Consider the following 23,099-nt stretch of genomic DNA (forward strand, 5'->3'; position numbering starts at 1 on the left):
AGAGCTCATTCATTTAGTAGAAGAGCCTGGAGTCTTCACTTTCTTAAGAAAAGCTCTTGTTTTAGATGATTTACCTCTTAAACTTATCCTGAACCAGCTTTTTAGTACAGGCCCCCAAACACACGGACACAAACACAGACACACCATACACAGGCAGAGTAATCTTCATGGCATGATCATTTGGGGGAAAGGAAATCAGCCGCAGAGCCAGTCTGTGCTTCTAATTATACTGCTGCATGTTAAGGTCCAAGATCTCAGAACGAGTTGAGACTTATGGTGTAGGGAGGCAATACACACACTCACTCACATCCAGCACACAGACACACACAGTCACTCATGCACGCCTCGCGCACGCACGCACACGCACACGCACGCACGCACGCACGCACACGCGCGCACACGCGCGCACGCACGCACACACACACACACACACACACTTGCGCCAGCACGCACACATTGTGCACACTCGCACACACACGCAGGCATGCGCACGTACATTCTCTATCTCTCAAGGCTTGATAACATATTCAGTGGTGGGCCACGATAAAGGGATTTCATGGAGCCCAGGCACACAGGACAGAGAAGGGAAAGAAGGTGAACCCACAGGCAATAGGGACATTTACAATTACACGCACGCACACAGAATGAATGAGAACATTCTGAATAAAACCAATGTCTCTGACACACAGAAACACATACACACACACAGTCATACAAATGCATTAAAGAAACAACATCTCTCTAAAAACCTGGGCTGTTCTTACAATGGATAGAAGACAACCCACCAGACATAGACACGCACACACAATCTAGCAAAATATAGGAACTTAAACATATAAGGAGACACTTAAACAGTGACATGTTCACTTTGTCACTTACAGTACTCAACACAAAGGTTTTTTTTCCTTCATCACTCAGCTACCCCTTCTTTAGCTCATCTTTGGTGGTAACAAAGGAGGGCTCAGATGCCTCCGTCCCTGTCCGTCTTTGTCCTTCTCTGTCTTTCTCTCTCTCTGACCTGTTCTGATGTGTATTGTAAATCAATGATGAATGCACTCTATTTGAGGAGGCCATGGAAGCTCCTCTCTCGCCCCCCTCTCCCTCTTCTGTAGCCTGCTCAGATGTCTGATGATCAAACAAACAATCAGCGATGACTGTGCACTTCCTCACAATCAGCGATGACTGTGCACTTTCTCCACGAAAGTCAACCACAAAATATGCCTGCCCTCTGTACATCCATCTTGCCAGGCTTTTGTGCTCCTCCGAAGCACAAGTAAGGACCCACAGAACAGGTAGCAAGACAAGGAGACAGATGGGACTGCACCCGCTTACTCACTGGCCCCACCTGTAGTGCTGGAGGGAGATGACCTTGCATAGACATCCAATATATCCATGTATACGTCTCTATGTGACCTTGTACTTAACCTTTAAGACATGATTGAGGGAGAGCGAGACCAGTCAGACTGAGATCTGCTGCAACTGCTTGCTCACTGGCTTGAACTGAAGTATGGGAGGGAGATGACCTTGTACTTTTCAGACATGGTGGAGGGAGAGAGGCAAGTCGGACTGCAATGTGCTGCACCTTCTAGTTCTGGAGCAACATGAGCTTGTAGTTGACCTGGTAAACAAGGAAGAGGGAGATTGTGACACTGAGATGTTCTCTACTCCAGGACATGGCGCCGCCACTAGTTCTGGAGGGAGATGAGCTTGTAGTCGTTGACCTTGTAGAGTTGGGAGAGGGAGAGGGAGACCGGTGACACTGAGATGTACTCTACTCTACAAGCTGTGGATCCACCACTCACGAGCCTACTGAAAGCAGATGACCTTGGCCCTTGTAGACGTGGTATGGGGAAGAAGGGCAACAGGAGAGAGACTGAGATATGCTCCTCCATTCCTTTGTTGAGATTCAGAGTAGATGATTTTCACTCACTGTTCACCCTCTCCAGATGAGCTTGGAGTTGACCGTGTGGAGAGCAAGGGACAGATGAGGCTGGCCATGTTTTCTCCCCTTCACCCAGATTCTCTCACTGGCACTGGAAGAGATGACCCGAGTTGACCTTGTGGAGAGAGCAAGACAGGTGACCCACTCCACCCAGCTCACTAGCGCCACCTCTAGTACTGGAAGGAGATGACAGAGTTGACCTTGTAGACGTGGTAGGAGCGATTCCAGAAGACACGGGTGAAGTAGTTGGTGTAGGGCGAGTAGTTCATCTTGATCTCGTGGCAAAAGCGACCGTACTTGGAGTAGGTGTACGCCTCACCTTTGTCATACACCAACTGTAACACAAAGAGGGTATTTTAATCGTTTGGAGATTTGAATGGCCAATGATAAAATACTGTATTTACAAACATTGTGATCTTGGCCACCTGTGGCATTTGAGCACAGTGTTCCTGACTGACTCATGTCATCACAAGTCACTCTACTCCAGATCTACTCTGTCCATATCTAGTCTTGAACCTGCAAACTCAGGGGTGCATTTCTCAAAACCATTAGTTGCTAACTTCATTAGCTACTTTGTTGTTTGCAGTGCAAATTCCCATTGGCAACTACCCAAGTTGCTAACCAGCGAACAACTTTGCTTTCGAGAAACACACCCCAGGATAGGGAGGGAGACATGTAATTAACAAGTAAGCTAAAAAAAGGGCTTCTAGCTAAGGCAGTGGCAAATATAAAAGGCTCGGAATGGAGGTTTACTGAAATTCTACCTTAAGCTCTACTATCAAGTATACGTTAGAAAGAAAAACAAATCTCCTGCACACTGACCATTTCACTTTACCTTTATTCACAAGGTTTTGCAAAAACGTGAACCTGATGAAGGTCAAAGACCAGAACATTGTGAATAGAGTTAATAAGAGTTTTTTTTTAAATCAGCAACCTATGAGTCATCTCCAAAGCAGCTGCCAGCATTTCATTCCACTTACGTGTCCGTTGGCGTAGTCCATGAGGTCCTTGACGCGGCATCCCTTGACTGGGCCCAGCTCATTACAGAGCGACTCCTCTACGATGACGTAGCTGCTCTTCTGGGTCGACAGCAGCTTGTACACTTCGTCCGCCGACCTCATCCCATACACCTGATACGCCTACGGAGACAGACGGACACACACACACACACAGACACACACACAGACACACACACACACACACACACACATCAGCACTAGCACATTCTGGCAGCTTAGCAGGTGCTAAAGCTGACTGTGTATATTGGATACGGTATGGGTCTTGAAGGAGAAAGAGGACAAGTTTAAGACTATGGTGCTGTTTCCACTAAGCAGGATATTTTTTTAGCAGGGTATTTTTTTCCTCCTGTTTAGGTGAAAATAAATCCTCAATTGTCACAAATGCCCTCTAAATAGGATATTTTTAAAGCCAGCTTTTTAATATCTGGATTTTAAAATATCTGCTATGTGGAAACAGAAGGCCAAAACCAATGTAAACAGTAGAAAAACATATCTACATATAAAAATATCCTGCTATGTGGAAACAGCTCCTAAGTCTTCAGTCACGTGTGTTACAACCCAAAACGTAATAACTGCCAATAACGTAATAACCGCCAATAACGTAATAATTTGGGCCCATTTGAAACGTAATAAAGCCAATAACGTAATAACTTGCCAATAACGTAATAACGCCTCCCTACCCATAACGTAATAACATTCTGCCAATAACATAATAAGGTATTACGTTATTGGCAGGTTATTACGTTATTGGCCTTACGTAATTGTTATATATGGTAAGTTCTGAGCTTGTTACCAAACATTTTTGTCAAAGGGCTGGTAATTAGTCCAATACTGAAATGCAAAGATGAGAACCTGTTTGTTCCAACGCTCATGTTTTCTTGTACATTTGATGCACCCATTGCAGTGAGGGAACACACACCTTTGGCAATATGATCAAATTACCAACTGTTCAAGGGTGTCAAAGGGTGGGGAGCCATTGGTGTGTAGCACGCCTGATAACCTGATACATGTACACACCTTGAAAGGACAAATAATACACTAATGGTAGGGTGTCAGATGTCTAGATGTCCCAGTTATTTTTAAAAACATAACCCCCCAAAAAATTTAAAAAAAAAAAAAAAAAAAAAAAAAAAAAAACATAACCCCTGTTGTTGGTTGGCTGTCCCTAGCATTAATCCCCTCCTCATCACTGGAAGGGGAATTCTACTATATTTTTATGATATAACTATTAATCCCTTTAAGCAGAGGCTATGTTATAACCTTACCGTCACCAGAATTGTTATGGCTATGTCTAAATCTGCTACTTAAGGCTTTCAGTCATGTCATAGCAATGTTGTTATAATGTGGTTGAGTATTTTCAGCAAATAGTGAATAGACCCGCCGCCGACCCAATCTGCACTAAGAGGCTACTTACATTGCACTTAGACGTTGCATTTATTCAAAGTAATATTCAAGTTCAAGACCCTCTATAGGAATGCAATTGGTACTGTATGACCAAAGGGTGTGGTATGACCAGGCTATCCTTGTTCAAGGACACTTCAGCCATGGATTAGGACAGTGGTTCCCAAACTTTCTTCTGCTTGGACCCCTTTCTGAATGCAAGAATGTTCTCCACTCCCATCTCCCAAATGCAGACATATTTTTGCATATCTTTAAAGGGACACTGTGTGAGATTTTTAGTTATTTATTTCCAGAATTCATGCTGCCCATTCACTAATGTTACCCTTTTCATGAATACTTACCACCAGCATCAAATTCTAAGTATTCATTATGACTGGAAAAATTGCACTTTTCATACATGAAAAGGGGGATCTTCTCCATGGTCCGCCATTTTGAATTTCCAAAAAATAGCAATTTTTAGCTGCAAAAATGACTGTACTTGGACCATACTAGAAAATATTAGTTTATTACTTAGTAAACTTTCATGTAAAGATCAAATTTGGCAATAGGCAGCCCAGTTTCAATGAGCAGCATAGTTGCAGTAACTTTTTCACAGTGTCCCTTTAATGTAAATCACAGGAAAGGTAAATGCATTTATTGCTCATGGAACAGAATATTGTTACTGTACAAAATTATACAGGCATATATTCAAGGCTTTATGTAAACAGTCCCTTCTGTCTACGAACCCCCCTGCAGTACCTCCGCGAACCCCTTAGAGGTCACGACCCCTAGTTTGGGAACCACTACATTAGGTCGTACTATAAGAAACCCCTTACAGTCTTCTTTCTGGTCCAGTATTTGATCCTGCAACCTAAGACCAACTCCCTAACCATTATAGGACACAGCTGCCAAGCCATGACTGTGCATTGAAACATTTACACTGACTGAATTAGTTTTACCAATATTTACAAATAATAGAACATATTAACAAATGTACAAAGTACATGCTACCTTTTACTTAAAAGTTGCCTGGTTAACACCAGACCTAATCACAAGCGAGATTAGGTCTGGGGAGTTGCCTATTGTAAATTCTTTAGGGGAGAGAATACTTATTTGACACGCTATTATGACACACTGCCCTGCTCTCTGATTGGGCAGAGAAACTGTTAAGGTCGGAATGCTTGGCCATTATGACACAGTGCCCATGATCTTGGACGTTATGAGTAATCCTCCCCAGACTGTCTTTCAGATCGAAACGATTGTGTAGAACTAAAAGCAGTATGGGAGTTCCCAGGCTAACTTAAAAGGGCCTTCAACTGCAATCAACTTCAAAACAAATTCCTAAATTCTCACGGCTTTTAGTACAAGAGGACTCTGGTTTATGTACATCGTACATGCTACCTTTTACTTAAAAGGGCCATCAACTGCACTCAACTTCAAAACAAATAAAATTCCTAAATTCTCACTGCTGGTAGTAGTACAAGAGGACTCTGCGTTTGGACATGATAATACTCATCTCATCCAGCTCCAGTCGAGCGATAATGAACGTTGAGTCTGATGGCTGCTATAAAAAGCCTGAGGAGGTGTGTGTGTGTGTGTGTGTGTGTGTGTGTGTGTGTGTGTGTGTGTGTGTGTGTGTGTGTGTGTGTGTGTGTGTGTGTGTGTGTGTGTGTGTGTGTGTGAGTGTGAGTGTGTGTGAGTGTGTGTGTGTGTGTGTGTTGTACCTATAGACATGGCCACGGTGTGTGTGTGTGTGTGTTGTACCTATAGTCATGGCCACGGTGTGTGTGCGTGTGCGTGTGTGTGTGTGTGTGTGTGTGTGTGTGTGTGTGTGTGTGTGTGTGTGTGAGAGTGCAGTGTAGTGCAGTGTAGTGTAGTTTAATGGGGATGACTCACGCTCTCGCTCCTCCTGAAGAGGCTGAAGTCTGCGTAGAGCGGCAGGCTGGTCACCGTGAGGCCAGAGCCCCTCACCATGCCCAGCAGCTGGGGACTCGCCGCAAACACCGCCGCAGAGGGCACCTGCGACCTGGGGGATGGGGAGAGGAAAGAGAGAGAGAGAGAGAGAGAGAGAGAGAGAGAGAGAGAGAGAGAGAGAGAGAGAGAGAGAGAGAATAGAGTGAGTAGAGAGAGAGAGAGAGAGAGAGAGAGAGAGAGAGAGAGAGAGAGAGAGAGAGAGAAAGAATGAGTAGCAAACAAGCAAACGAGGAAGAAAAGAAAGACAAAATGAAGAATTCAGTGATGTCTCACTAAAGCAAAATTCCTAATTGTCACCTACCCCCAACCAATTGCAAAATTCTGCATGCATAATTGTTATACTCTGCATGTCTGGTCGTTTTCTACCTTACTCAAACCATATTGAAATACTGTGTTTTTTGTTTTCGTTTAGCGCATGGATCTAAACCTTGGGTCATTGACAGGGTGGCACTACCACAGCTACTGTGTGAATTTGGTACATTAATTAATTGTACAGCATCAATCAATGGTGCAATATTCATTTACATGTAATGCATGATTTTACAAAATAATTAGTGCCATTAGCTGTGGTCGTATCGCCTGACTGCTACTAACATCAATGACCCTTTTGTCCTTTACTGTCCTTAAAAATAAACCCAGCCCAACATCAGACATCAGGCGAGCCGATCTCACCTCATCCAGTTCAGAAGCTCCACCATGTCGGAATCATAGAACTCCTGCAGCTCTGAGAGTTCTGACAGCACCCGAGGAAAATACTGGAACAAAGCGTGGTAGAGAGAGAGATGGACAAATTCAAAATGACGCCATGGCAATAAATGTCTGAAGACTCTCACTCATCAAGGTCATGTCAGTCAAGGCCAAAGTAAGTCTCCAAACTCAGGAAATGTCTTGAAATGTCTATAAGTCTAGATGGGTACGGTTCATCACATCACAATTAAGTTACAGGGTGAATATTTTACAAGTAATGGAAGTGTGCTGTATGGTTTGATTCTCTACGGACTGTGTTATAAGGAAAACAAAGACTCTGAATCTACTACATACACAGTCCTTTGTACATAATGCATTACATTTTATTACATTACACGTAGCTGCCACTTTTATCCAAAGTGATTTACAGTTACTTAGGTAAAGGATATTGGCTACAATCCCTAGAGCAGTGTGGGGGTTACGTGCCTTGCTCAAGGGCACTTCAGTCATGGATGGAGGTGTAGTGAGAGGTAACAGTGGGACTCAAACCTGCGACCCTCTGATCTTAGCACCAACTCCCTAACCACATCATCATATTAGCTGTCAAAAAGCAGGAAGCGATTGTACAAGAGAAGTCAAGTGTCCGGTGTCTCACCTCCCTCCATAGGCTGAAGCCAATGATGGTTGGAACCGCAGTGCTCAGGATTAACGCCTGCAGATACAGTACAAAGCAACACCTGTTGAACACCCAAGCTAAAAAATACAGTGTTTCCCTATGTATAAACTCCATTCTGTGGTGCAGAACCACAGAATGAAAACCGAGAATATTGATTCTACCTTTTTTTCTTTCTTTTGTGGTAAAACACAGTTCTTCCATTCTTACTCAGAGAGAAAATGGAGAGATCACCAGCCGTGCATACATGTCAATGGGGGCATATGTTGCTTTTGGAACTAGCCTGACATTTTCGCATGTGTATACTGGGGCTTGGCACTACACAATGGTGGTTGGTCTGTGGGAAAACACTGAAATCCATTTTCATGTCCATTGTTGACTAAACCCAGATTGGAGTTTTGGGTTTACGGTTTGAAATAGGGAACTCACAGGTTAATTGAAGTGTGAAAACTGGACAAAGTCCGAGTTCAATACAACAATACAATGTCACACATTTGCTCCAATGATCACAAGCCTAATGCCAGTGTTAACTTTCACTTCACTCTACGTAGCAACTACGAATTTAAAGTAATTTATTCAAATTCGCCACATTGAATTACATTTTTTTTAAGGAATCAAGTGAAGTTTAGATTTTTGTGTGCCGTTTTTTTTTTTTTTTTGCGGGCGGGCATCATCATGACGTCCTCACATCTCCCCTAAATCCCTGCTCAATCTAAAAACCCATTATTTCTACTTACCTTGGAAACCTCCACCTACCTCAAAGCTCACACAAATCCAGTCCAAATCCATTCTATCCAACACTGGAGTAATCCACCTAATTTAATCCACCTTAATCTAGAGAACACTAAACTCTTAGCATCACACCAGGCTACACTGTTGTGTGATGCGATTGTTTCTTATTTATTGATTTACTTATTTATTTATTTATTTTACTTACCAGCACCACGGGGTGGACCGATCTGAGCCGTAGCCATTTAAACACGGTCATCCACAGCTCTGGAGAGCACACCCCAAAAGCTGTGAACACACACACGTATGGCGTCCACAGGAACTTTAACCTGCAGGGGTACACATACACAATATGCAGAGGCCGAGTTAAGAGGGAGACTAATGAGCCTAACAGTGTTTTATCGTGTTGCACGTTTTTTGTGATTGACTACATAATATGACATTCATATCTATTGCGATGTTGTAATGTAGTACTAGAGAGGAGGCTACCCTCTTGCTCCGAGATGCCATTGATTCAGTGATTTTGCTTTTGTGAAGTTGAAGTTATGAAGTTTTATGAGGCTACATTTAACTATCTGAATCTGAATCAGCTTTTTAGCCCAAGTTAATTTAAATACACAAGGAATTTGACTGCAGCAGGCGTCATCTCTCAACACACAAAAGACATACTGTATGTAAATAATTGTTTCCATTTAATTCTAACACCATTTTGTAGTGCAATAGCAAAAAAAGGGGGAAAATGAACCCACCCTTCAAACACCATGGTGAGCGCCCCGAAGATCAGCGTGTGGAAGACATGGTAGATGACCTCCGGCTGCTCCCCGATTCGTCCGTCCTCCAGCCGCAGGTCCCTCCTCATTGGCTCTCCACTGCAGCAGGAAAGCACAACACACACAGGTCTGTCGCATTACATTACGCTACATTACACTTAGCTGACGCTTCTATCCAGAGCAACTTACATTTACCATTTCTCAGGGTATTGGTTACAGTCCCGCGAGCAATGTGGGGTTAGGTGCCTTGCTCAAGGACACTTCAGCCATGGATGCAGGTGTAGAGAGAAGTCAGGTGGGATTCGAACCTACAACCCCCAGATTGAAAGACCAACTCCCTAACCATTAGCCCACGGCTGCTCATCACAAGCATGCATGGGAGACACTGACTAACTGTTTATTATTACACAGCACTTTCAAACTAGAGGTCAATATTAGGGCTTTGTTGTGTTCGAAAACACTCATTTGAGGTCTTACAAACTGAAAGTGAACTGATTTTCTTAACTGTTTTTCAGAAGTGAAATGCAGCCTTCTCTATAAAAAATAGATTAACTCCAATGTTTTGGCATCATTGCTACTTTATTTACACTTTTCACATGATATTGCGTGGCTGCGAGAACCGCCATTTTACCATGTGCGGGAACTTTCTGCTAGCACAGGTTCATATAGTAGCTGCGTAATTGTGACAACACTCAGACTTTGTGAAATTAGTGAATACACCCGTGTCTCACCTGAGCCTGCGGTAGATGGTGTGCAGGGTGGAGAGCAGGCAGACGAGTAGCACCAGCAGGTAGAAGGGCAGTACGGAGGCCTGGGTGAGGCGCAGGAACAGCTCCTGGGTGGGCGACAGGAACGCCTCCTGGCACAGCAGCAGGTTCGTCATGAAATCCCTGCAGCATAGAGACAGCAAAAGGGCTAGGTTTGTTTGTTTGTTTGTTTGTTTGTTTGTTTGTTTGTTTACATTTAAAGCCAATTATGCAGCTGTGGCTATTTCATGGCCAGTGCAGGTAATAAAATTCACTTCGCATGAAAAATCCAAAAGGGCTAGGTATTACAACTTATTGTAAAATACATTTCATTATAACAACAGATGGGGGGAAAAAATCACAAGTAAAAACGTGATACATTAATAGGTTTGGTTATGAGGTCATTGCAGTGTGTGCAAAATCCTTTATGATTTTAAAGTATACAGTGATGTCTATGAATGCAATACATGCTGTAATAACAACTACTGTTGCAACATGCTGTTACTAACAATGTTTGTCCCGGTTCTTTGACTTACCTTGTTGTGTTGAGTCCAAACTTGACCTGGAGGAACTTGAGCGTGAAGTCACTCTCACTGACTTGAAGAATTTTCTAAGAGCAACAATACACAGAAATCATAATCACATCCACACCCAACATAAAGGGACCATAACAGGAATAAGCTTTCAAGCTTTATATTGTAAATATTCTTAAATCCTAATAGATATCCTAGGTCTTCAGATTCTCCTCTACCAGTTGTGCCTAGGGTCAAGTCTAGACAGGGTGAAATGGCATTTAGTCATTATGCTGCAAAATGCTGGAACCAACAGGAAAACAGCTTTATTCTCATCTGCCTTTGGTGATACTTAGTTAATGATCTACTATCTATAGTACAATAGCTTCTTTTTTTTCGTTACTCTTTCTCTACTCTTCAGCACATTGAATGACAATTGTGTATGATAATGTGCTAGATAAGTAATTTTTGATTGATTGATATATTTCTTTTGTAATTCTGACTAGAGACCAGCTAGGGCAGTCATGGGTGAGCGGTTAGGGCGTCAGACTTGCATCCCAGAGGTTGCCGGTTCGACTCCCAACCCGCCAGGTTGGTGGGGGGAGTAATCAACCATTGCTCTCCCCCATCCTCCTCCATGACTGAGGTACCCTGAGCATGGTACCGTCCCACCGCACTGCTCCCCATGGGGCGCCACTGAGGGCTGCCCCCTTGCACGGGTGACGCATAAATGCAATTTCGTTGTGTGCAGTGTTCACTTGTGTGCTGTGAAGTGCTGTGTCACAATGACAATGGGAGTTGGAGTTTCCCAATGGGCTTTCACTTTCACTTCACTTTTTCTTTCAGCTAGACGCCAGCTGGTCTCAAAAGATTCAATGTTAATAGTCAGCTTGGAGGTAAAATGTGTACTGCCATACTCAGAGAACGACTGGAAGTACAGGAGAAAGCTAAAACTCAATCACTTCACTCAAGGAAAGGTGTACAATGAACTTATTTCCAAAAAGGGCATAGTATCACTTTAATCAGGTCCTACCTTGAGGACGTAGTTGGAGGTGATGGCTGTGGTGAAGACCAGGTAGAAGTGGAGGAGGATCTTCATCACCCGAGCAACTAGAGGGCCCATCTTCATGTTCTTCTGCAAGGGGAAGGAGAACCACAAGGAGATTGGGGTGGGGTTAGAGGAAAGGCAATGGATGCAGTAGATTACACAGAGTAAAGCAGTTGGATGGATGTACAGTATATCACGAAAGTGAATACACCCCTCACAGTTTTTCAGATTTTTGAGTATATCTTTTCATAGGAAAGCATTACAGAAATTTCACTTTGACACAATGATTAGTGACCTTTTAACAACTTATTTAACCGCTTAAATGGATGGATGGATGGATGGATGGATGGATGGATGGATGGATGGATGGATGGATGGATGGATGGATGGATGGATGGATGGATGGATGGATGGATGGATGGATGGATGGACAGGGTTACTGTATGCATGGAAGTACGGATGGACTAGTGCTTTACCTGGAAGTACCTGGCCAGCAGGCTTGCAGTGAGGAGGCTGAGGAGCGGGCAGGTCAGCAGGTCATCCTTCTGGTTCTGGAGCAGGTAGGCCAGCAGCAAGGAGCTCAGGTACACCTTGTGGATATCCGCCATCTGACATGACGACACACAACAACACCATATGACCAGCTCAGATGAAAAGTTATTTGATTTCAATCAAAAGGCAAGGCAAGGCAAGGCAAGGCAAGTTTATTTGTATAGCGCATTTCATATACAGGTACAACTCAATGTGCTTCACAAAAAAGAAAGGAAACAAGAAAGAAAGAAAGAAATTAGAATACAAGAAAATTAAAAACCTAAAGATACAACATATGGTAAATAAAAAGAACAATGAAAACAACACTTCAAAGTTATTATCAAGTAGAATAGGTCAGACCTATAGTGTGTGTGTGTGTGTGTGTGTGTGTGTGTGTGTGTGTGTGTGTGTGTGTGTGTGTGTGTGTGTGTGTGTGTGTGTGTGTGTGTGTGTGTGTGTGTGTGTGTGTGGTGTACCTTGCGTGGCTGCACCAGGTCAAAGCAGTCTAGCAGGAAGAGGATGAGGGCCTGTATGAAGAGCACGTAGTGGCTATGCTCCCACACGGCCAAGAAGGTGAAGGTGGTCACGCTCATCAGCAGGTAGCAGAACATCTGCAGCACACACACACGTACACAAGGTTACAAACTTGACTTTGGCAACAAGACACTTCGGACACTTTTCTAGTTTTTGATCTTGACACTTGACACCTCCATTTCCCTCGGTATCAATACATGATACTCTACACTCTACTAAACACTAGGGGCCTATAATACAACGATGATTCAGGAGAAAACCAGGTTAAGTTAAGAGGTAAATCATCTAATAGAAGAGCCTGGAGTCCTCATCTTTTTCATCTAATAGAAGCGCCTGGAGTCCTCATTTTCTGAAGAAAACGAGGTTAAGTTAAGAGGTAAATCATCTAATAGAAGAGCCTGGAGTCCTCATTTTCTTAACCGAACCTGGTTTTCTTCAGACAATGGCTTCTATTAGATGATTTACCTCTTAACTTAACCAGGCTTACTCCTCAACCAGCTTTGTTGTACAGGCCCTAGGTGAACGGCTCAAACAATATCACATTTTCTTTTCAGTACCCAGACAGCTCAAGCACTATTATCTCATCTTGGTGTGCCCTGCATGCAACTCGTGGCTTAGCCCGCAAAGGAAACACCTGCTATATCGGCTGAGAAGATAACAAGTAGCAGGAGACAATGTTTTGACATTCTCTTAGTAACATTCTCTTGAGATGCTTCTGTTTTCACAGTTTAGTTTAAATCCCTGGTAAGGATTAAAAAATGTTATGACATGTATCTAGTTCTTATATAACACTCTGAAAGTGTACATAGAGAAACTGCAAATACAATCTAAATGTACTGTACGGGAAACTGGATCCTAACAATAACAAGTCTTGAAGTCAAATTGGGTGGTCTTGTGGCCTTTCCTCAGCAGGAATTTCTTTCGTTACCGCTGACTGCATGGTTTAGTTTGAAATAAATGACTGGCAAAGATGGGTCTAAATCAGTGGTGAACGCCCCCTTGACCTTATCATAAGGGCTTCCGCACATCGGCTCCGCCAAAGTTTGATTCAATTGTTGTCAATACAACCCCGCACACCGGCACTAGCAATGCTATGTTCGTGTGAAATTGGGTTTGGGGGTCCGAATTATGTCGTAAGCGAAAGTGCTCCGCAATGCTGTTGGAGCCAATGTGCGGCCGGCCTAAGGCTACCAAAGGCCCCTCGACCTAATCATAAACCTGCCAACTAAGGTGCTGTTTCTACGTAGCTGGATATTTTTATATGTGGATATTTTTTTCTCCTGGTTGCATTGGTTTTGCATTAGTTTTGGTCTTCCGTTTCCACGTAGCAGATATTTAAAATCCAGGTAAAAAAAGCAGGAGGGGAAAAAATCCTATTTAGGGGGCTGAAACGCATTTGTTACAATGGAGGATTTATTTTTATCCACATGTTGCTTTTACACCTAAACAGGAGAAAAAAAAATACCCTTCTAAAAATACATCCTGCTACGGCACCTAATGCATGCCTTTATTTAGCATTAAAAAAATAAAACAGACAATTGACCTTCATTTGCAACTGAGCCCTCAACATCCTGGGAGGCCATAGAGCCCCAGTTCAGAAACACTAGTCTTTTTTATTGAATCTAGTCCAGTAATAGAAAATAGAAACAGAGTAACTGAGAATCTAAGAATTGTATTCAACCGAAAAACAAACAGTTGATGCACAATGGTCAGGTGCCAAAGGTGCCATTGTCAATCCCTGTCCATTTACCATACTATGAATGAATGTACATATAAAGAAAATGGGTAGCACTACTGACTCCTTGTTAAGCATTAGTTATGCATTTGTTAAGAATTATTCAAACCTTAGATAACACTTCGTAAAGAATTTGTTAACCATTATCTCTTTATTATTTCCCATTACCTAATCATTAACATACACTGTTAATGGTTTATCAATCATTTGCCAATCCTTCCCAGACTCTCACACACATGTATCAGTATCAAAAACCATTAACACTGTATCTTAATGATTTATTAATATTAAATAATAAAGAGATAATGGTTAACAAATGTTTTACAAAGGGTTATCTAAGGTTTGAATAATGCTTAACAAATGCATAACTAATGCTTAACAAGGAGTCATTATTATAAAGTGTTACCAGAAAAGGTAAATAGTTAGTGTGGTGTTGTGGTGTGTCTCCTGTACCTCTGCAGTGGAGCTGATGTTGTTGCTGAGGAAGCCAGTAAGGGCGGCCACCTGGCATGAGAAGTAGGGCAGGGCCCAGTTCTCCCTCAGCGGAATGGCGTAGTCCACTTTGGTTGTGTCAGATCTGCGGCATAATTAATTACATTAACATTACACACACTGTAAAATAGTTGTCATTATTATTAGTAGTATTCAGAAAGAACATTAGCACAAATTATTTTTTGTTTACCCCCCCTAAAGTTTCTCCTCCGTCCTGACCTGTTGATGACGAACCCAGACACAGCTAGTACGCCAGCCACCCAGGTCTCTTAATACCCCCTTGCCCTTCTTCCTTCCTCCTCCTCTTATACATGGGTTCACAGTGTGTATAAACACATTCATGTGAGGAGGGGCAAGATACTGGCAGCCAACCCTGTGAGCTAGTTTTTTGACAGACAGCGGTTTCCAACAATCAGAGATCGAGTTGTACGCAGCTAGAGTCCTCCTCCTCCTCCTCCTCCTCCTCCTCACCTGTTAATGATGTACCAGGCCACTGCCAGCATGCCGGCCACCCAGGTCTCTTAAACCCCCACCTACCCTTCTTCCTTCCTCCTGATCTTCCTCCTCCTCCTCCTATTGATAATGCACCTCCTCCTCATCCTATTGATGATGCACCTCTCCCACCTCTCCCACCTCCTCCTCCTCCTCCTCCTCCTCCTCCTCACCTGTTGATGATGTACCAGGCCACTGCCTGCCAGTGTTAATTTTGACAGGAATTTTTAATTTAGTTTTAGTTTTAGTCTCTTGACGAAAATGTAATTTTAGTTTTAGTCACAATTTAGTCATCTAAATCATTTTTGTTTTAGTCTAGTTTTAGTCAACTAAAATTCATACAATTTTAGTCGACGAAATCTAAATTAATTTTAGTCGACTAAAATAGGCTATTACATTATTTCCTCTTGTCTACACTTCTCTATAAAATTGTCAAACTAAAATGCCATTTGGGGAAATCAATGATTAAAATAACATATTTTGGGCTAATAAGAAAATATTGTAAAAAAAAACAACAAAAAAACAACCAGAGCGTCCAATGTGTAAAAAAATCATGGCCGCGACACTCATAAATCTCTGTCGATATTTTAGAACGACTTTGGGGGAAAACGGGACTGCACGTTATGAAAAAATAGCCTACTTGTGGGTATACCAGTAATCAAGAGCGTCGCGGGGTACAGTGGTGCATGCAGGCGTTACAATGGCACGGCACCTGTTGGAAGACGTCTCTCTCTCTCTCTCTCTCTCTCTCTCTCGTGCGCGTATTGCAAGCTGTTGCATATTATTTGCTTGATGCAAAGTTGTGATGGCACGTGACACGCGCTCTCGTTGACATGGTTGTGTCCATGGTTGCATGCATTCGCAAGACGTTATTGCAATAACTCATTTGAAAGCGTGGAAGGGTCGTTCACTTCCTATTTCAGTGTCCTTGACTGAAACAAGTCGCAAAACTCCACACTTCCGAATCCTTTGCGATCGGCACTAAAGTGATTCTTATCAGAAGGCTTTTGCCTACGCATAGACCCTTAAATTAGCCTACAAACATTAGCGAACATTGAAAAAAAGATCAAACAACGACCGTCGGGTAGCAGGTTCATGAAAGCGCAGGGAGTGGAGAAGTTCCACAAAAATGCAGAGAAAGATGTTTGCTACTGTGCGACAGCACCACCACCTATTTCATGACTGCTTAAACTTCTTCGTCATGGATAAATGGGCAACAATATTTTTTCCAGCCAGGATTGCACTGAAAAGTAGGCTACTGCTGTTAAAAAAGGGTCACGGCCACTGCCTGTCACTGTGCCTGCTGCGTGTGTGTGTGAGGGAGGGGAGGAGGGAGGAGGGAGGAGACGCGAAGCAGATGAGGGTCGCGCCTTGCGAAATAGCAGGCAATTCTTTTCCAATGTTTCAGTGACATATTAGGCTAACAAAAATGCTTCCTATTGGTTTTCGTCTCGGGTGGTATTGTAGTCAAATTTTAATTTTTTTGACGAAAATATGAATCAATATCGTTATATTTTTCGTACAAACGCATGCTGATTTTTCGTCATCATTTCATTGTCGTCAGGGGAAAAGCAATTGTTAACGATAATTATGACGAAAATATTTCGTCACGAAATTAACACTGCTGCCTGCATGCCGGCCACCCAGGTCTCTTAAACCCTTCTGCCCTTCTTCCTTCCTCCTATTGAGGATGCACCTCCTCCTCTTCTTCCTACTCCCAGGTATCTTAAACCCCCCTGCCCTTCTATTCACCTATTGATGATGTACCTCCTCCTCCTCCTCCTCTTCCTCACCTGTTGATGATGTACCAGGCCACTGCCTCTTCCTCTTCTTCCTCTTCCTTCTCCTCCTCTTCCTCTTCCTTCTCCTCCTCCTCCTCCTCACCTGTTGATGATGTACCAGGCCACTGCCAGCATGCCGGCCACCCAGGTGCCGCTCATGATCCAGCTGGAGATGAAGAGCGCGGTGACGTAGACCGCCTGCAGCCCGAACACCACCCCGATGTAGAAGTACACAGGCTCAATCACATCCTGAGGAGGAACACACACACACACACACACACACACACACACACACACACACACACACACACACACACACACACACACACACACACACACACACACACACACACACACACACTTAAGTCATAGGTCCATAAGATGAAGAAGTACACCGGCTTCATCACATCTTGGAGGGACGGACACACGCACACGCACACGCACACACACACACATGCCAATTTTGCAACCTTTGATTTGCTTGCTGGACTTGCCAATCAGAAACGCCTACTCAATATCATGTCCAACCATGTCTGTTGAATCATGTGATGTCAAAAATATCTACATGTTGAAGTAAGAGTTCTTAAAGGATAACTCAATTTCAATATGCTGTTATATTGCTCACGCTACCTTTGACTTGTCAGTACCCGGGGATGCTGCATTTTTCGAGTCAGCCCTTTCCGACATCTGAGCTATTCCGACCTACTCCAAATATTATCCCAAAAGGTATCGCTATTTGTTTGTTGTCTGCTGATGTTGCATAACCTTTTGGGTGTTATTGGGAATAAATCAAGCTGTTTTTTTGAAATGCAAACATACACCTGCCCCAATTACAATGACCAGAATCTCGGAAAAGGCTGAAGAAAAAAAAAATATCAGGTACTGACAAGTCCAGGGTAATGTGGGCATCACAACTGCATTTTGAAATTGGCAGAAGTTACCTTTTAAGTCTGCATCCATCTGAAATGGTTGCTGGACTAAGCACTAAAACAACAAAAATAAACATCCTACTAAAAAAAGAGAACCGAGAGTCTGGTGTTGCTGACTTTGCTTCTGTTGTTTCAGGTAGCCCTGTACTGCTGATAGGCCCTATTCACACTTAGCTGAAAACACTCAACTACATCATAACAACACTGCAATGAGACTTAAGTCACAGATAAAGTAGGGTTGTAACAATATTGTATCAAACAAAGAAATCAAGCACATGATATGATGTGATAGTCCTTCCAAACTAAAACTTCTTAAACTTCTTTTAATTATCAGTAATCATAATGTATGTTGGCAAAAGTGAAACAAAAACCCTAATTATTTTATTTAAAAAAAAAAAATCGTACAGTGTATCGAACCATAGATCAAAAATCGTGAGTGTATTGTTACAGCCCTATTATTAAGACTTGGCCAGTCATTACAATTTTGTTAACAATAAGGTTATAACAGATGCTCTGTGGGAAGGGGTTAAAAGAAATGTATAGTGATTGACAGGACCGTATCAAGCCAATGTGGTGCCCCTGGGCACTATACCTCACCGGTGCCACATTTATGAACAATATTTGTAAAGTTTGTGTCTTGTGGTGCCCCCTCATTGATCAAAAATGCTTGGTGCCACTGGGCCTTATGGATAATCCGCCACAAGGTTTTAACGCTATAGGAAGTATGTTTTAAGATAGCATATAATTGTGATTGCATATTTGTATACTGTATATTTTGTATAACTATGTGTAATCTATAGGTATATTCTAGTGATTTGTATATTTTATTAGAAAAGTTAGCCTGATCAGGGACTGAGGTTGCAAATTAGCTATCAATTTATGTATTCACATCTGCAAGCTGTGTCATTGCCTTACCTTGTCATGCTTGTAATAATGTGCACGACATTGTCCCTGCTAAATAAACTACAAAGACATGTCTAGTGACTGCTCTGACCTGGCTCCTGGTGAGCCTGTAGAGGAGGCTGGTGATGACCTCTGGGTAGAGGGACAGCTGATCCACTGCGTTGATGGTCTCACCAGACACAGACTTGTTGTCATGCAGAAGGTCATACAGACCTGGAGGACAGCAGACAGAGCGATCATCATTATAATATAGTCATCATCAATAAATTGCACTTTAATGATACTGACACTTTTATACACAGTGACGTACAGTTATTACAGGGTACAGTCCCCAAACCACTGAGGGGTTAGATGCCTTCCTCAAGGGCTCTGGAGCCAGTATTATTAGAAGTAGTAGTAGTAGTAGTAGTAGTAGTAATGTTTAGCAGTAATAGAAGCAATAATAATAGTTATCATTTCATAATATCATAATCAGCATCATAGTCATTTTAATATATTTCTACTGTGTAGCACTAGTCATACAAGCTGAAGTTCATGGCACTGTACAGAACAAAAAAAGCCATCACATTTCTGAGATGAAGACAGAAGAATAACCCCACAAAGCACCCAACCAACTGCTGTTGTTTGCAAAGTGGCTCATACACTGGAGATGAGATAAGGATTGACATTGTTTGTAAAGTGCCTTATCAATAGTCTGTCCTAATCTCATGCCAATATCCTGTACAATGCCAGTCAGTGTAGAAAGGCATGACACAGGCATTACAAATGTAAACAGCAGGGGGGCCTGTGGCGCAGCGTGCTAAGCCGCCCACATTTGGGCATACATGCCCACAGGGACCCCGGTTCGAGTCCGACCGGGTCATTTCCTGATCCTCCCCCGTCTCTCTGTCCCACTTGCTTCCTGTCTCCATCTCACACTGTCAAAAAAATTTCAACAGCAACACAGACTGCTTACCCTTCTCGAAAGAAGGTGCGGAGAGCATGTACTTGTAGTAGTAGTAGTACATAGCGCTGCCTCCCTGAAACGTCATCTCTCGCTCTACATCCTGGTAGAAGAGACAAAATAACCGATCAATCAATCAATTAATCAGTCAATCAACAGTAGTTACCGGTATATAGCATATTATTGATTCCCAGCCATCATTCAATAGGTTCCAGGAAAAAAAAGGAAAAAGGATCTGAGAGATCTTAAAGAAAGGTGGTGGTAAAGCAATGGAGTGTTCACGCATGCCAAAAAGTTGAAAGCAATTATTGTATTCAGTTTGTAGTTGTTGTCTTTATTTGTATGTATTTAAAAGGAGCTAATCGGTGTGGTTGTACTGGGTGTAGTGCGCCCCTTACCTGTCTGGTGGAGAACCAGAACTTTCTCTCGTGGTATGTGGACAGGTACACGGCATACATCATGCCACAGGTGACGGCTGCCAGGCAACCGAAGAACACCTTTACCACACGCTGAAAAATGACAGCTGGGAGAGAGAGACAGAGAGACAGACAAACAGACAGGCAGACAGACAAAGACATACACACACAAGCGCATGCACAGACACACGCACACGCGCGCGCGCGCGCACACACACACACAAACGCGCACACACACGCACGCACAGCAAGAGACAGTGGAAGGAGGAAGAGGTGAGCGACATGAAGTAGAATCAGAGAGAAGAGGAACATAAAATGCTACTGGTCAATTCTTCAGATAAGACTTCCACATTACTTAACCATCGTAAGGCACAGAAATCAGTGATGCTGCATGTTTACATAACCTCATATAAACTGACTGATATGTTAACCCATTGATGCCTGATGTTGAATTGTGCAACATTGGCCCTGGCGCCTGGAGCTGCGCTACGCAACATTCAGGCTCATGAGATTTGAGACAACTTTATTAAAAATCTCTGTTTGTTTGAGATAAATTAACACATTCTAATGAAAGATGAGGGTCTTGGCGTTTAAATGCAATGAGTGCATATTTTTATGTGCTTCAGAAGCGAAGATATTTAGGTTTTTACAGGCTGAGGGCAGCTTTTCTTAAAAAGGGCTCAGGCATTCGCACCCTTTTTTTGCAGGTGCCTTAGGCGTCAATGGGTTAAGGCATGAATCTTGCCTTCCCACTCACATCTACTGATCCTTCTCTTGGGCGACGTAACGCTCTCCTTTTCCTTCTCATTCTCCTCCTCCTCAGAGCCATGTGTGGGGGTGTCGACTTTATCCTCCACGCCAGTTTCTGATTCTGGAACAGCGTCTGATTCTATCCGATCCGTATCGGATTCTTGAGCCATCTCTGATTCTAGAGCTGTATCCCCGTCATCATCCCCATCCCCATCCTCAACATCGCCATCAGGGTCCAGGTCTGGGCTGGCTGTCGAGTCACTTCCTGGCTCGTCCTCCTCGGGGCAAGAATCTGATGGCAAAGTGCAGTGACTTACTGTATACAAGGGCAAGTTGCAGTGGGTTACAATCCTTACAAATGCAGCAAATATGAAATGTTCTGTGTCAGCTGCCAACAGATCACATAATTCTGGCAATGGTATGAACCTTACGCCATGACTGACCACTGAGATGTTTATAATTCATGTGAATCTGCTGTCAACCTGTCAAAAGCAACTGCCTAAATTATTGTGAGTACTCAATATTGTGAGTAAACTAGGAAGTGAGCAATAAGCATCTTCGGGGGCTGCACAAATGTCATTTACCGAGAACAATGAGGGTGCATAGCCTAGATCTAGAGGAGAGGGTAGCCTCCTACATAAAGGCTTGTCTTGAAAAACAGCTGCCAGACAGAGTAGAGGTTTCGGGTTGCCATCAATGTTCATGGTATGGCCTGTCGACTAAGCATGTTTGGAAAGGTGATTGTTTGGATATGGTGAGGGGTCAGGAAAAAGAAGTGTAGAGTTACCCGAGTTTGCCGTGTGCTGCTGCTGTGTGTCAACTTCGCCGTTTGGATGGTCTTCTTTCTCGCCCACAAGTTTTCTACAGCGCAACTCAGCCATGTTTCTCTCTTTGCATCACACGCCCACTGGGCTTAGTAGAAAAAGCCTAAACAGATGACACCTAACGTCATGTGAAATGCAACCGGCATTACAAGAGGCACATATTAATCCCAATTGTATTGTTTTGGGTTAATTAACTGAAAATCATAGCTTTATAACATGTCCGCAAAGTCAAGAAACTAGTCACTATAAGGTCATCACTCTAGGCTCGCATAAACGAGGATGCTTTTTATCAGTTGCGTCAATAAAACTTGCTTTGCCGACCAAATAGTTCAAGATAACGAATCGTGTCTTACCCGGTATGTTTACAGTGCACTGTGCCCATGAGAAGCTCTACCTCCTCGGCGAATTGTCGCATTGAAACAAGCAGGTACACTTGGATGGGTCACAACTTCACCTTCGAAATATGCAGAATGCCGACGTACCATGCGCAATCGGTTTGTGGCATTCTACACTTACAGTGAATCCTGGACTGCATTAAGCAGTCATTGACTTCTTCAGCTTTATCTGAACTGAGAATCGGGTATCTTCTTCATCGCTAGCGATACAAACTTTGCTCGCCCGTCAACCCGTGGCGGCTGCGGCTGCTGTGTTCCTCATACCCGACAAGTACGGATGGCAAATTGGGACACTAATGTCTGTGGTTTTCACCCCATGAAGACATTCCATCCTGCGCGAAACGACGCATGTTCCAGGGCGGTGCAGTGAAAGCGTCAAATTTAATCCCATTTCAAAATTGTGAGGGCATAGCTCAAAGCATAAGCACTTAATCCTAAACCAAGTTTGACTTCTGTTCTGATGCAGAAGGCAAAACTATTACATAAGTACCTTTAACTTCACCAGGATTTAGAGGTTTATGAATAAATCTGGCATGAACAATCTGTTTGAATTTATAAATAAATAAATAAATAAATAAATAAATGTCCCTTTATATTAATAGACTAGCATTATATTAACTCTGGTGTCAATCCTAAAAATAAATGTATATATAGGTTGGTAACCAACACATTCTCATCAAATGGTTCCATCAAAGATTGTAGGCCTTGGCCTATAGAAACCTTGCATTCCATTTTAGCTTTAGAAAAGACAATATAGGTTAGTAACTATGAAATACAAAGAAAACCTTGGCCCAGGGCAAAGTCATCAAAAAGGCCCCCAATCCAACGCATACATACGATGTAATGAAAACTCAATTTTTGGGCCCTCTGTCTCCCTGGGCCTAGGGCAACTAT

General features: G+C 42.9%; 1 protein-coding gene across 1 annotated transcript; it reads right to left on the bottom strand.

Annotated features, from left to right (window-relative positions):
• Nucleotides 1-386: 386 nt before the first annotated feature.
• Nucleotides 387-22,457, bottom strand: LOC134436353 (probable C-mannosyltransferase DPY19L4). Its single transcript, XM_063185511.1, has 20 exons — nucleotides 22,164-22,457; nucleotides 21,774-21,913; nucleotides 20,994-21,278; nucleotides 20,219-20,343; nucleotides 19,833-19,923; nucleotides 18,969-19,090; nucleotides 17,149-17,294; nucleotides 14,734-14,857; nucleotides 12,488-12,622; nucleotides 11,957-12,088; nucleotides 11,466-11,567; nucleotides 10,457-10,530; nucleotides 9,906-10,064; nucleotides 9,154-9,273; nucleotides 8,613-8,733; nucleotides 7,658-7,714; nucleotides 6,988-7,070; nucleotides 6,238-6,367; nucleotides 2,923-3,081; nucleotides 387-2,277 (listed from the first exon to the last, which is right to left on the bottom strand). Exons 2-20 carry the CDS (start codon nucleotides 21,865-21,867, stop codon nucleotides 2,113-2,115), a joined length of 2,424 nt encoding a protein of 807 aa, XP_063041581.1. The 5' UTR covers nucleotides 21,868-21,913; nucleotides 22,164-22,457; the 3' UTR covers nucleotides 387-2,112.
• Between the last annotated feature and the right edge of the window lie 642 nt (nucleotides 22,458-23,099).

Source organism: Engraulis encrasicolus, chromosome 20 (assembly GCF_034702125.1).
Source record: "Engraulis encrasicolus isolate BLACKSEA-1 chromosome 20, IST_EnEncr_1.0, whole genome shotgun sequence".
Taxonomy (NCBI): domain Eukaryota; kingdom Metazoa; phylum Chordata; class Actinopteri; order Clupeiformes; family Engraulidae; genus Engraulis; species Engraulis encrasicolus.

What these genes read in the sequence shown, in the direction of transcription:
- LOC134436353 (XM_063185511.1), bottom strand. Translation starts at nt 21,867, where the DNA reads ATGGCTGAGTTGCGCTGTAGAAAACTTGTGGGCGAGAAAGAAGACCAT. An exon ending in ACAGGCTCACCAGGAGCCAG is followed by an intron (nt 17,295 to 18,968) that starts GTCAGAGCAGTC and finishes GTTCCTCCTCAG; the next exon opens with GATGTGATTGAGCCTGTGTA. An exon ending in GCCTGGTACATCATCAACAG is followed by an intron (nt 14,858 to 17,148) that starts GTGAGGAGGAGG and finishes ATTATGCCGCAG; the next exon opens with ATCTGACACAACCAAAGTGG.